Below are 14,749 nucleotides of genomic sequence, written 5' to 3' on the forward strand. Positions count from 1 at the left end.
ATGTCCTCTACATGTTTCCCATAAAACATTTTGAAAGCTTTGCGGATGCTTGGAATATTTTACAATTCAAACAACTTTTGAGCAAGAGTCGTATGACGCTCTCTAAAATCTTCGTAGAAAGAGTGTGCTCGATTTTACCTAAAAAGTTGTAACATGTAGATCTGGGTATGACGGGTGAGCTATCCTCGTATATTAAGAAACGGTCAGATCTGGGTATGGCGGATAACGCTGTATGATCGTTGGCCGTACTACCCTACTGATGTAGATATGACCTCTCACCGTCCTTCCTCGGTCGTGTAACAGACATTTTCAATTGTCATTTTTTTATAAATTGCTCGGCTGCCCTTTGACTGTTAACATGACACAATTTCTGGGCAACACCCTGCTTGATATCTCCTTAGGACCGACGTCATATCGTGTCAGTGTATTCACCATCGCTAGCTGTTATCTCTCAACGAGCTACTGATCAATATAGACACTCGTCTGTTTTACAAAGGTTTAGCTTTATATATATTCAGGTATGGTAGGTGGGAAAGTATTTTTCGAAAATTACTGAATCACTTTTACAGAGGAAACGTATTTTGAATATGTGCACAACAATCAACCAGTGACAGGTATACATGAATGGGCGACTCAAACCTACAACAGGTCGTATAGCTAAGTTATTGCTAAGTGCTTGTCCTGTAGCACATTCATTCGTTATTGAATTGCTACCACATGCCAAGACAAGAAATCAGCGACACCAAACCCTTGAACTATTGCATGCGGAACAAACCGCCCGGCAAGTAGCCAATGCATTTCAAGTCCACGTAAGGACCATATACAGGCTCCAGCAACGGTACCAGACCAGCAACACAACAGATGACCGACAACGTTGTGGATAAGCAAGGGCCACCACCCGACATCAGGATCGTCAGATTGTGCGACAGCATCCTCAAGTTCGCTTTGTTACTGCTACGGCAACTGCTCTACAGACCATGGGGACACACCAGCGACACATTAGTGCGGACACCGTGCGTCGACGATTGACGAGCAGACACCTCCACTGTCACAGGCCACACCGAGGACCCATTCTGACACCAAGTCATCGCCGGGACCGTCTTCAGTTGGCAACACAGCATTGGTGCCACGAGCAGTGGAGAAGAGTCCTCTTCTCAGATGAGAGACGTTACTGTATCTCAACAGCAGATGGCAGAGGGAGTGTCTGGCGACGACGTGGGGAACGTTATTCGGATGCTTGTGTTGTTGAGAGAGACTCGTGGGGTGGTCCGAGCATCATGGTGTGGGGTGGAATTGGTCTTGCACAGAAGGTTGGCCCTGTGGTCTTCCAGAACATCGGTCCAGGGAGATGTAATGGTGTCACAGCAGCTCGGTACATTGATCAAGTCTTGAGACCACATGCCATACCTCATTTGGCACGTCGCCACAACCACGAGTTTCAGAATGATAACGCCCGTGCCCTGAGTTTTGCTTTTCGCTTGGCAAATACGTTTATTTGATATGAACAGTCGCTTTTGAGTCAGAGTGAGTGAGTGACTATGGTTTTTACGCTGCTTTTAGCAATTTTCCAGCAATATCACGGCGGGGGACACCAGAAATGGTGTACACATGTCTGAATTCGAATCCGGGTCTTCGGCGAGACGAGCGAACGCTTTAACCCCTAGGCTACCCGACCGCCGCCTTTTGAGTCAGAACACTGCAGATAGTCGATATCTATGGGGAAAAACTAAAACACACAGAAGTTTGCATGCTGATTGTCAGGAGTCGAGCTCGTGTTTGGAACCTTGGGTCAAAAGGCAGAGTGTTTCTGTTACTATTCTCAAGCAGGAAGAGATGGCACTGAGCCATGGCTCAGTACTCTGCACGTCCATACTTGTATACATACTTCCTTGGCCACAACACTACATGTCACAGTGGTCTAATGGAAGAGCGTCCGCCTGGAGAGCGGAAGGTCCGGGGTTCAATCCCCGGCCGCGTCATACCAAAAGACGTTAAAAGATTGTACTTGTTGTTACCCTGTCTGGCGCTGGGCATTAAGGGGCTAAAACAAGGACTGGTTGACTCGGAGTCAGTATACTGTGTCTGAGTGGGGTATTCATGTTAAACTGCGGCATGGTATCTCAGTGAGCTAGCACTATAAATCGGTTTCAGTCCGGACACACGTGCATGCACGTCGCTATATAAGTGCAATAATCTTCGACGCAACGTTATAAACTCCAATTCACCTCACCTCAGCTGTGAATCGCTTCCCATTTCATTTGTACAAGATTGATGTTCAAATAACTACGAAGGCCACATGTAATTGTGTCACATGTAATTCACATGTAAACTTAAAACATCGATCGGCTCTCTATTTATAGAGTACATAATCCATGGGCAAGTCTGTTGTATCATCGACTTCTAACCAGGCAATGCCTTGTCGGTGGGGCAGGACCTTTTTCACAAACACAAGGTGTCAGCACTGATTTTCAGTGATGATAGTCATATTATAACTTTCTCCACTATTTTGCCTTTGACGCCTAATGGATCATTTCGGCGGATGATCGGGACTGTTCATTCTCTGGCGTTGACTGATGTATTTAATATCAAAGTCAAGAGTTCAGCTGACCAATGATTCCGAAGATGCCTTAGTAGCGGCCATAATATTTCCGAGTCCCGTGATGGGATTCGAACCACGGACCTTCTGATCTGAGGTCGGACGCTTTGTCCACATGACCGAAGAGGTTAACCCCGTCAGCAAGTTGACAAGGTAAGGATGACACCACGCCCTGCTACACCTTGACTAACCACTGGCGTCAAACCACGTAATCGTGGCTACTGTCACTACGATCACTACGATTACTTTCATACGTCACAACTTCCGCTAGATTTATACTTAGAGGAAGAAGCATATTATTTCCCATTTATAAAGTAAAATACTTAACCTTGGCAAAAGTAGGTCCTTACTCAGCAACTGCTCACAAAGAACACTAATGTTCCAGCCATTGCTTCACAATGTTGAGGGGCGGTGGGGTAGCCTGGTGGTCAAAGCGGTCGCTCGTCACGCCGAAGACCTTGGTTCGATTCCCCAGATGGGAAACATGTACAATGTGTGAAGCCCATTTCTGGTGTCCCCCGCCGTGATATCGCTGGAATATTGCTAAAAGCGGCGTAAAACCATACTCACTCACTCACTCACTTCACCATCTTGAGAAATGACATGATTCTGTTTGAGAATTCTCCGTCTCATGGGCCACCAAAACCTGGCGGGTATATCAAACCTCAACTTCTTACAATTGCATTGTTGAATCTTCCCGAGCCAAGGGAGTTAACTGACTGTAAAAGTCCAGTTTCCACCGAACTAGACATTCTTGTGGCTGACTGGGTTTCTGCAACTCATACTTCTATAATTCAATTTATTTTCAAACAGAGTTAATCCGTTAATTAATACAGTTGTTGAGTAGCGATCCTCGTACGCGTAAGATTGCTTTTATTTTTGCCTGTTCGGTAATTTAAGTAAAGGATGCAATAATTAACTCAATCAATCTTTCAAAACGAATGAAACTTTTCAGGCAGCTGGTAACGTGAATCAGTGAATCACTTCATGGGTAAATAGACTATGACATATAATTAGTCGTATTTTCACCGAACAGCTTAAACCATTGTGTTTCATATTTAAATAAAAGCGACACAAGTATTTCCATAATCATATGGAAGCTATGCTAAAAGCATTGAAGTCCGAACAGCTATAAGACTCATAAAACTTTACAATGGCCATTAACTCGAAGCATACAGTTATACGGTGCCCTATCGTTGCCACTTTGCTCTCACAACTGTAGTATATGATATATGGCTGGATATAAATTGTACTCCATATCACATGCCGCTCTGACACCAGAACACTCGTCATGGGCTGATATGGAACGCAGCCAGGTTCTTGTAACCTCTGCACCAACTGACTCTATACATACATTACAGGGAACACGGGGTGCCAGCGTTCTGCGGTGTCCCAATTCACTGTGTGGAGTTGCGCTCCTCAGTTGTACCAGGATCTGCTTATAATGATCCCACTCCCAGATTTTCCCTAATTATGATCTCTGTGTTAGCACCGTACGTACATCATGGGTTACGACGACGACCTGCGTGACATGTCATAACTGATACAGGTTGAAGACAATAGACTCTTGCATCAACTCTTCTTGACATTTTCGTAGCTATGTGGCTGAAATAATGCTTATGCGACGTTCAATTCTAACTCACTCATTCTAAACATGGTCAGAAGAACATCAGCTCTCGCTATGGCTTTGGTGCACAAGGGTCAATGATAACCAACGCATATCGTGAATCTGGATTTTATGTGTGCTTCTATAGCGTGGGCACATGAAAACAAATGCCAAATATTGTCTCCCTTTTTATCCACAGTTTTAGTGAATATTGCCAGATGTATTGACGGTGGTACACTGATGCCTGGTGTGTTTGACCTATGGAATCCCCATCACAGTTTACCTACAACCAATGGATCATTCCAAGAGTATACAGAATCTGCATATCTTCAGCAGGTATAACCAAGACAGAAACACAAACACAAATAACATTATTTTACAGTATTTATTCTCAACAATGTGAATCACAATGGATGATGCATAGTTACCATAAACAACATATGGACAACAAATCTCTCTGGAAACTGTGCTTTCTCCATACACAGACGCAACAGTGATTTCAATACTCTAGGTTAAAAGGAAATATTCTTTCATTCTGTCTGTCATGAGATAAATAGTAGTGTAAAATTAACATTCATCAGTTGTAAAAATCTGTCATTAACAGTTAAATGAGATTAATCCAAAGTTGAAATACTAACTAAAGGCCTTAATTTCCCACAAACTGCTGTCTGTCTACATACAAAGCATTTCTGTTTCAGTAGACAATCAAGATTGATAATTCTGCTATCGACATTTAAAATTTATGTTTACATGTACTTTAGATGTTGACACAAACTTTATACCAAATAGTGCACATGGACATAGTCCTGTATTTTTACTCGAGGTACTCATGACACAAATTCTAAAAATAATAATGTAAATCAATGCTTAACACCCCCTCACCAAAACTAAATAACTTAGTTCCAGTATCTCTCTGTTCTTTATCATGCTGTGATTAATGCTAGTCGTCACACAGGTAGTAGCTCCAGTCATCAAGCTCATATTCAGGTATATAATGCTATCATACTTAGTTTTCTTAATGCTTTGCACACAAACTGAACATGGATAAGCTATGAGGTTTATGTAATCATATACAGTAGATGCATAGATCTGGCTCTTTACTGAGACAATGGCGACAGACTAGGGAGGAATACCTTAGGTTATATACTGGTGGACTAGGAAGTTGTAGCTTCAATGGCAAGAAACACAATACAATGGAAATAAATAAACACTTCCTAGAAATATCACAGGATTTAACTTAAATGATTACCTGTATACATTGAGGCAAGTACATCGGGACGTTAAAATGCTGACTGATACCAACCTGATTCCATTGATTATTGCAGCCATCTGAGAATAATTGTTTATCATCATGATCAGGATTTACTAGAGTCATAACATACAGAGTACATTTTGAAATATCCAGTCGACTGTCCTCCAACAGTAGCAATTCGCATTCATATTCCTCAGCAAGTAATAATTATAATAATAATTGCATTTATATTGTGCCAGATTCATTCACCAAGTGGATGCTCATAGCATTACACTATTATTACCCCAGTCAATGGATCAGTGAGCACTCGATTTTCATTCTCAGCTCCCTGGGGAGTATACAACCCCAGCTGCCTGTGAGGCGCATGAAGGTTAACAGCCACATTACCATCTCATCCTACCGGGTACCCACTCACTTCTGGGTGAACAGAGGCACATTTCAAACAAAGTCACTTGCCTAATACATTTTGATCATGAAGGAGGTGGGCAAGGTAAGCACATACAGGGTACTGTGTGCTTAACAGTGAGTCTCACATCTCAAGCATCACATGTATGTCTAATACTTATTACTATGAAAACACCAAGTCTTATGTCTTCAGTGAGGCTTGCAAGCAGCTGATCATTTCCCTCTCCACACAACATGCACAGGATGGTACACTCAGAGTGATACATCAACAACCAAGTCCGGCTTGGTTTAATACAAATGGTTATGTACAATGATTCATGATTACTTACATGGAACCCTACTACATGTATGTACAGGCAAAGTCTAATTAAAGCCCTTTAGGACATGAGAGAAATAAATAAAAATAAAATATATCAATTTAAATATTCACCAGTAAAATTATTATAAGAAAACCAAACAAGTTCTTTTTTTCTAAAAAATTCAAATGAACTAAAACCGTAACATCAGACGAAGAATTAATTTTCTATTTTTAAATGATGATCAACATTCCAGTCAATAAAACATAACTTTGAGAATTAATTATTAAAATCCCATAAATCCAAAGCGTTATGTAAGAAAACTTCTTCTTTTTCTAAAAAATTCAAATGAATTAACTAAAACCATAACATCAGACGAAGAATTGATTTTCTATTTTTAAATGATGATCAACATCCCAGTCAAGAAAACATAATTTTGAGAATTAATTATTAAAATCCCATAAATCCAAAGCGTTATGTAAGAAAAATGGAAAGTCTTGTGTAAAAAATAATGATTCTGAAAGTACTAAATTAAGACCTGACTACACATGCAAGCGAGGTGGATTTCGTTTGATATCACATGGTCTCGATACTGGCTGCTCCTCTCCATTACTGTATATACACATACAAAACATTACATCTCAGTATCTACATTTACTATTAGGTACCAATAAGTACATGTGTTCAGTGAATTAATGTGTACTTTATCTGTGCAACTGAAATTTCACAATGCTCAAAGAGTTATACATATTCTTAACACAATAACCAATTTGATTTTTATTATATTCTTATCTATACTATATCTGCATATAAAATATATAGAACTTAGTGTGTCAAAAATATGTAACAACATGGTCATATTATATACAAGAACATACATATTGCAGAAATCAACAAGATTAAGTTTTATTATTAAGACAAATATGAAAATATGTGGCAAGTCATTGTTAATGGAGACTCAACGTGATAACATTCCTTGGTTTTGATTTTGTTTGTTCTTATAAGACAATGTATAAACACAATGTCTGCATAAATACACTTCAGAACCACACAATATCTAACATTTTCCACTTTGAAAGTACAAAACATAATCAAGCTACAAACTTAACTGACAAGACAAAGGAATAGAAATGAACAAAACACTCACCAAACACACAGTGGTTCAGATTAAGGCTGATTACAAAGACTGAGTAATAGTTTCACTGAAAGCATGCATCATTCCTGAGTACATTTGCATGTCTTATATTACATTAAAGCGATGCTATGAACAAGCTATCACATTTCTTATATTCATACAAACCCTTTTTGTATAAAACATTGATGCATCATATTCTATTTTCACATGTTCATCGTCACATCCTATTCAACGCTTGGATGCAGCACAACTGTCAGATTCAAATGTACTCATCCTGTCCATCCCCACGATGTAGCATATACATTTCTCCTACTCCAACTGTCCAGGTACCTTATCACACTGTCATCCTCTAGGTTCCTATTTCCCAGCCTATGTAGCATATGCCATTGTTCATCATCTCACAACCTGGAGGGCAATCTGGATGCATGCTCTGTGATTGTCTGGAGGCAGCGTGGCATCTTCCTCTCCCTTGATACTTCAACATCTCTACCAGTGTTAATGTATCATGAGCATCTGGACCAGGTCAGGGCACATCACATGCTGAAGTGGTTGACTAGTAAATCAATGGTAACATGTCCCATCACAACTCCACATCATTGTTACATCTGTTACACTGTTATCACTTCAGTGTCTGCTTGATCCACATGGGCAAGGATTCCAGGCCTGGTGAAACCTATGGTTGGGTCTCCAGCGACAGATTCACATAGTGACAGTGACCTGGCATCCATGTTACACTACATCCTGTACAGCACAAATATTCTGTCACAACAATGCACAGGATATGACAGTATGATGTCATTAACCAATTCTGTGTTCATATGGTCTTCAGTCTTCTCCACATACCACTGATTTTCATTCTGCTGAATATTTCTCATACCACTTCTAAACCACTCAATGTCCATGGTTTATATTGATAAGTGACTGACTGCCACTTTCACACAATTGTGGCAGGTACTATGTCCCATAAAGTATTCCTGATACAAGTCTGAAATGATGCATGTGTTCTGACACAATAACATATACCAATTACAGTGTTCTGAAGCTGGACAAGTTAGACCTGGGACACCACCAGTTGCATAAATACAGCATCAGTTGCATTAATGAAGCACAATACCAATGTCATTTCAAACTCTTGTCTCAACTTCATTCTTAAAGTTGAACACACTCATGTCCAGTTTCTTGAAAGCACTGTTGGAGCACAACACCAATCATCACCATCCATTTGACAACGTCCAGACTCACTTGAAATGTGTTGCAGTTAGAGGCATACGTTCATAATAACTTAAAAACATCACATAATTAATTAAAGTTTTCATCACATGCATATAAAAATACTGAGTTGGCTTTTATGGCAGTAACCATAGAAACCAAATCATCATTGATGGCTTGTGTTGAGCTAGTAAAGGTATGTACAGCTATAGTTAAGATAAAAACTGTCATCACATAGATTAACTGCTAAAGATTCAGCACCTCTGATATATGTTATCATAAATGATACATTAATATCTCTAGATTTCTGTTGTCTGCAAACCATCCACATTTCTTGTAGTAATGACATCGTTGTCTTTATGAGCATGTCCATTGGTAATCTTGAGTTTCCCATTTGTGTGTTGAAACTTCTTGGAAATGTCATGATTTTTAAGGTTTCTGGAAGTTTCATGTTCATTGAGAGCTGCTTTAAGATAGAGGTCGGTAGAAGAAAGACTGTTAGTGAAATCTTTATCTTCAGGGAAGATATTCATAGAAACCTCCTGCTCATCAAAGGGTTGTCCAGGATCCACTGCATTTTCATCCAGGGAGTTTTGCCTGAAACATAATGAGCATTAGATAAAAGTGACACAACCCTTCCATTAATAGTAAGAAATCTCTGCTGAAAGCAGCATTCATCGTACGATTCCTGACGCTATCATAAGTATGTATTAATGGGGCACTATCAAATAGTGATGATACCAGGTGTATCACTATCACAAAGTGTCCCGGGGAAACTTCTGGGTTAGAATGGTCATCAACAGTCCATCCTTGTCAAAAGAGACGATGGGATCGGGTGGTCAGGATCGCTGACTTGGTTGATACATGTCATCATATGCCAACAGCTTTGATGGATGCTCATGATGTCAATCCCTGGATTGTCTGGTCCAGGCTTGATTATTCAAAGACTGCCATGATACAGCTGGAATATTGATGAGTGTGGCAATAAACAACAAACCAAACTATCAAATTGTGAAAATACCAGGTGTATCACATTCAAAAAGTGATGATACCAACTATTTCACTATCAAATAGTGGTGATACCAACTATTTCACTATCAAATAGTGGTGATACAAACTATTTCACTATCAAATAGTGATGATACCAACTATTTCACTATCAAAGAGTGATGATACAAACTATTTCACTATCAAAGAGTGATGATACCATGTATTTCACAATAAAATAATGATGATACAGGTGGTTTATAATGACTTGTCACAAGCATCAGTCCTATTCTTTCGTCATATAGACTCCCCAATACATTCACAAATATTACTGAAGGATGTCTTGGGACCAAGATAAGATACCATGTTGTACAGGGGGAAATGGAAAGGAAATTGATAATTCAGGAATCTTTTAAATAAAACTAAACTAGAAAAGCAAAGTACTGATATGAAATGCTGGCCAGATTACAGATAAATAGCAACAGAGTTCTGCTCTAGTTGTACAGTGTATATGGAAGACCTGAAAAATTACAGATTTCAGATGACAGAAAGGGACGATGTCTTAGAAAATGATATTACAGGGGTATGTAACAACTTCTAAGGAAACTTAGAGGAGATTCAAAATGAGTACAGGAAAATTTTTCATTGTACATTGTTGAATACTTTTAACTGTTCACTAAAATAAATCATTTCTACTTTTTCCACTGAGTAATATTCTGTCTCAACAAAAACCAAGTACTCTGTAGGAACCAAAACCAAGTATTCTGTCTGAACCATAAACAAATATTCTATAGGAACCAAAGCCAAGTATTCTGTCTGAACAATAAGCAAATACTCTGTAGGAACCAAAACCAAATATTCTGTAAGAACCAAAACCAAATATTCTGTAGGAACCAAAACCAAATATTCTGTAAGAACCATAAGCAAATATTCTGTCTGAACCATAAGCAAATACTCTGTAGGAACCAAAACCAAATATTCTGTAAGAACCAAAACCAAATATTCTGTAGGAACCAAAACCAAATATTCTGTAAGAACCATAAGCAAATATTCTGTCTGAACCATAAGCAAATACTCTGTAGGAACCAAAACCAAATATTCTGTAAGAACCAAAACAAGTATTCTGTCTGAACCATAAGCAAATATTCTGTAGGAACCAAAACCAAATATTCTGTAAGAACCAAAACAAGTATTCTGTCTGAACCATAAGCAAATATTCTGTAGGAACCAAAACCAAATATTCTGTCTGAACCATAAGCAAATATTCTGTCTGAACCATATGCAAATACTCTGTCTGAACCATAAGCAAATATTCTGTAAGAACCAAAAGAAGTATTCTGTCTGAACCATAAGCAAATATTCTGTAGGAACCAAAACCAAATATTCTGTCTGAACCATAAGCAAATACTCTGTAGGAACCAAAAACAAATATTCTGTAAGAACCAAAACAAACATTCTGTCTGAACAATAAGCAAATACTCTGTAGGAACCAAAAACAAATATTCTGTCTGAACCAAAACAAGTATTCTGTCTGAACCATAAGCAAATATTCTTTCTGAACAATAAGCAAATACTCTGTAGGAACCAAAGCCAAATATTCTGTCTGAACAGTAAGCAAATACTCTGTAGCAACCAAAAACAAATATTCTGTCTGAACCAAAACAATTATTCTGTCTGAACCATAAGCAAATATTCTGTCTGAACCATAAGCAAAGATAGAATAAACTTTAATTTCTTTTATATTTCAAAACTTCAATAACAGTAAAAATATATTTCCCTTGAACACACACCAGTAAATGGGATTATGTAATCAAAAGAAACAAAAGAGAAGAATATGTAATAGAATGTAATCACAAAGAGTTATAATAATAATTATACTCAGAAAATAACTTTTCAGTTCCTGAAAAAATCTTCATGCAACTGCAAACTCACTATCTACATCACAAACTGCACACATGGATCCATTCAAGCATATGCATGCAGTTATGCACCGTTCAGGCACCTAGGATGAGCATGTGCATCAAAAAGTGTTTGTGCAATGTTAGAGGAAGTGCATGAAACATACAGTAACTCTCAGGAAAAGAACAACACAAATGAAATCATAATGATATAAACATGTCTTATGAAATGATCTCTTTATAAAGAAAAAAAGAAAATGTTGTATTTTGAATTGCATCAAAGGGTCATCATAAACTAACTCACTTAAAATATTAAAACTAAGAGTAAACATCCATAAACCAAGTTATGAAAAAAACCTGAGGCAAAAGACAAATTTAATAAAATGACAGTACAAATGTCTGGGACAATGGCTATCCAGATAGGGAGTATCATTTGAGATTGTATGTAGATAAACATGATTTTAAATGTAATGTTATTTGATAATAAGGAATTTGGGATAAATACTGCGTCGTACATTGAAGCTGACCAATTGAGCACACTTGGATAAAAACAAATGGAACCATATACACATGTATGTGATGTCCTAAAATTTGGAATTTATTTGACAAGTTTTGTCAGACTTCATTAAGCACATCCAAATGTTCCTTTACTAAACTTAACATACAAAAGCAGGGAAGGAATGTCAAACGTCTTGGAGGAAGGTGCATTGAAGCTTGGAAGGAAGAAATGTACTGCAAACAGTCAAATAAAGAATAAATCTGAGTGAACACTTTCAACTGGCTCTTACCTTAAGCTGTTGCTGTATTTCTACACAATTTTGAAACGGAAACATAAAGTGTTAATCACTATAGCAACTGAAGCATTTCATTCCTTCTTCTACAGCATCAAAGGGTGGGGTGAAATGGTGTTTCACAAGACCAATGCTAAGGAATATGTTGTTTGGAACATATGATCAAATCCTGTCAGGTAAGTTTTGTAATCATCGAAATAGGTCTGTTGTGGTGCTAAATAAAAGGTGTTAAAATGTTCATGCTAAAACAAGTAAATAATTGGGAAAATGTGCTCATTTATGATGAAATAGTCATATCATTGGGAGGTATTAGATTAAGTATGGCGGTGGCTAAATGTGAATCAACAGTTATAAGTTGATAAGGATGTCATCAGAGCCAAGATGCGGAATACTTCTCAGATCTGTTCATTAGCTACACAGTTCACAGAGATCAGTACCATAGATAAGGTATATAGAAAATACATCTCCACAAGAAATGAAAACAATTTGAGATTCTTCACCAAAGAAATATCAATATGGGTTTAATTCAACAATCCTACTTCCTGTTACATACATGTGACTTAATTAATGAGTGAGTGAGGTTTTACGCTGCTTTTCAGCAATATCATGGCAGGGGACATCAGAAATGGGCTTCACACATTGTACCCATGTCAGCAATCAAACCCGGATCTTCGGCAAGACGAGCGAACACTTTAACCACAAGGCTACCCGACTGCCCCTTGACTTAATAGGTAATACAGAAATGATGATGAATTTTACCTCTTGAGACAGAGTTTGAGCCTACTGTCACAAATCAAAACTGCCGAATATTTAAACCTAGTTTCACTCCTCAAAACAATAACCTACCATGGAAGAACATGCAGGCTACTATCAAAAGGTGAACATGTTTGGATGGAGTCAAACAAAACACCACATTAACTGAATATACAAATGTAACTAAAACCATGCAGCAAAAGTGCACCTATGATTCTATGCAACCTCAACAAACACAGCACATTAGTGACAGTTGATATGGAAAGACTTCCACCCATATCCCCTGTTATTATTATATGTTTCATACCGTGTGCTAAATCCTTATATCTTTTAGAGAGAGAGAGATACGGGCGGAAGTCTTACTGTTGATGCAAAATTAGCTTGAAATCAAACTGCTTAATTCTTTCATTGGATTGTTTGAAAAATTAAACAAATATTCCCATGCCCATCTAATACATATGCCTTAATCTGACCACTTCAGCCTAAGGACAACAGGAACTGATCTCATAAATCATTATTCTTAAGGAACATGACTATGTTTATATAAATTAAACATGCTCTCTTTGAATCTTTCACTGACTATTTTCTTCCCTGAAAATAGCATTATGAACAGTGCAACATTTACACACACTAATATGTTGTGCCACAGAAGACTACAGCTACCTGCCCACCCCCTGCTTCGAGATGGACTTACCCGTCATCATCCACCTGGTCTAGCAGGATCTTCTCCAGGTAGATGGGGTTGGCACTGAAATGTACAACATGGGCTATAAACATAATATCACATAGGCTGAAAAAACAATATTTGGTTCTAAGACAATGCCCTCATCAGTTAATTTTAATCAGCCTACTTGACAGGTCATTGACTACGAACCAATTGTTTTATTTTTTCAGCACCACTTTTAGAATGATCAGCATACTCTCTGCTCTGTGCTAAACCTATAGAAGGCAATATGTGAAATGACTTCTACTTCTAGAGAGGGGGAGGGGAGAAATGTATGAGGCTTTTATTTGTGAATAATGTAGAACTTTCCAGGAGAGGGACCAGTTGTGTGACACCCAACATCACTGTCAATAGCTTAATCTGACTTCACACATTTTCATATATCCATTTGAAATACGATCAATTCAAGTAAACACAAAGAGAAAAACTGAATTATCCAACAGTCCTATAATGTAATAAAATGAAACGATATCAATAATTATTGTCAATGGATAATAGAACATACAACTTATTTAGATTCATTTCAATCTTCTTAAGTTTATACATGAAGTTGGTTTTTTTCAAGTTGTTTGTTATCTTACAATACAACATGATAAAGTTTGTTTGTTGTTTGTTTATTTGTTAACGCCGCACTCAGCAATATTCCAGCTATATGACGGCGATCTGTAAATAATCAAGTCTGAACCAGACAATTCAGTGATTGACATCATGAACAGCGATCCACGCATTGGGATCGATGACATACATCAACCAAGTCAGCAAGCCTGACCACCCAATCCCGTTAGTCACCTCTTACGACGAGCATAGTTGCCTTTTACGGCAAGCATGGGTTGCTGAAGACCTATTCTACCCCGGATCTTCACGGGGACATGATAAAGAGATGTAGTCTGTGGTGCATCACAATGAACAGTTCCAACTAAAAGGGGAGACAAGTAAGGGTAGAATCACATACACAACACAGTCCAAACTTTACTGACAGTATCCACTGGAGCAATCATGCACACCTGGGTCTGGTTCTAGGATTTCACTTCATGATGTATGTCATGTATAACATTAGCATACAACAATTAATACACCCGTCCAAATGGTTATCAATA

General features: G+C 38.2%; 1 protein-coding gene across 6 annotated transcripts in view; it reads right to left on the reverse strand.

Annotated features, from left to right (window-relative positions):
* Positions 1–4,607: 4,607 nt before the first annotated feature.
* LOC139468368 (cadherin-23-like) overlaps positions 4,608–14,749 on the reverse strand; it is a 71,232-nt gene continuing 61,090 nt past the window's right edge. For 4 of the 6 annotated variants that reach the window (XM_071250286.1, XM_071250284.1, XM_071250285.1 and 1 more), the window contains exons 36-37: positions 13,623–13,676; positions 4,608–9,096 (exon numbers count right to left, since the gene is read on the reverse strand). In XM_071250286.1, coding sequence (XP_071106387.1) covers positions 8,799–9,096; positions 13,623–13,676 — 352 coding nt within the window. In that variant the 3' untranslated portion in view covers positions 4,608–8,798. Of the gene's footprint in view, positions 9,097–12,172; positions 12,193–13,622; positions 13,677–14,749 lie in introns of all 6 variants that reach the window. The other 2 variants (XM_071250288.1, XR_011653685.1) reach the window with 2 other exon arrangements.

This window comes from Haliotis cracherodii, unplaced genomic scaffold (genome assembly GCF_022045235.1).
Source record: "Haliotis cracherodii isolate W230 unplaced genomic scaffold, xgHalCrac1.p SCAF_2, whole genome shotgun sequence".
Classification (NCBI taxonomy): Eukaryota; Metazoa; Mollusca; class Gastropoda; order Lepetellida; family Haliotidae; genus Haliotis; species Haliotis cracherodii.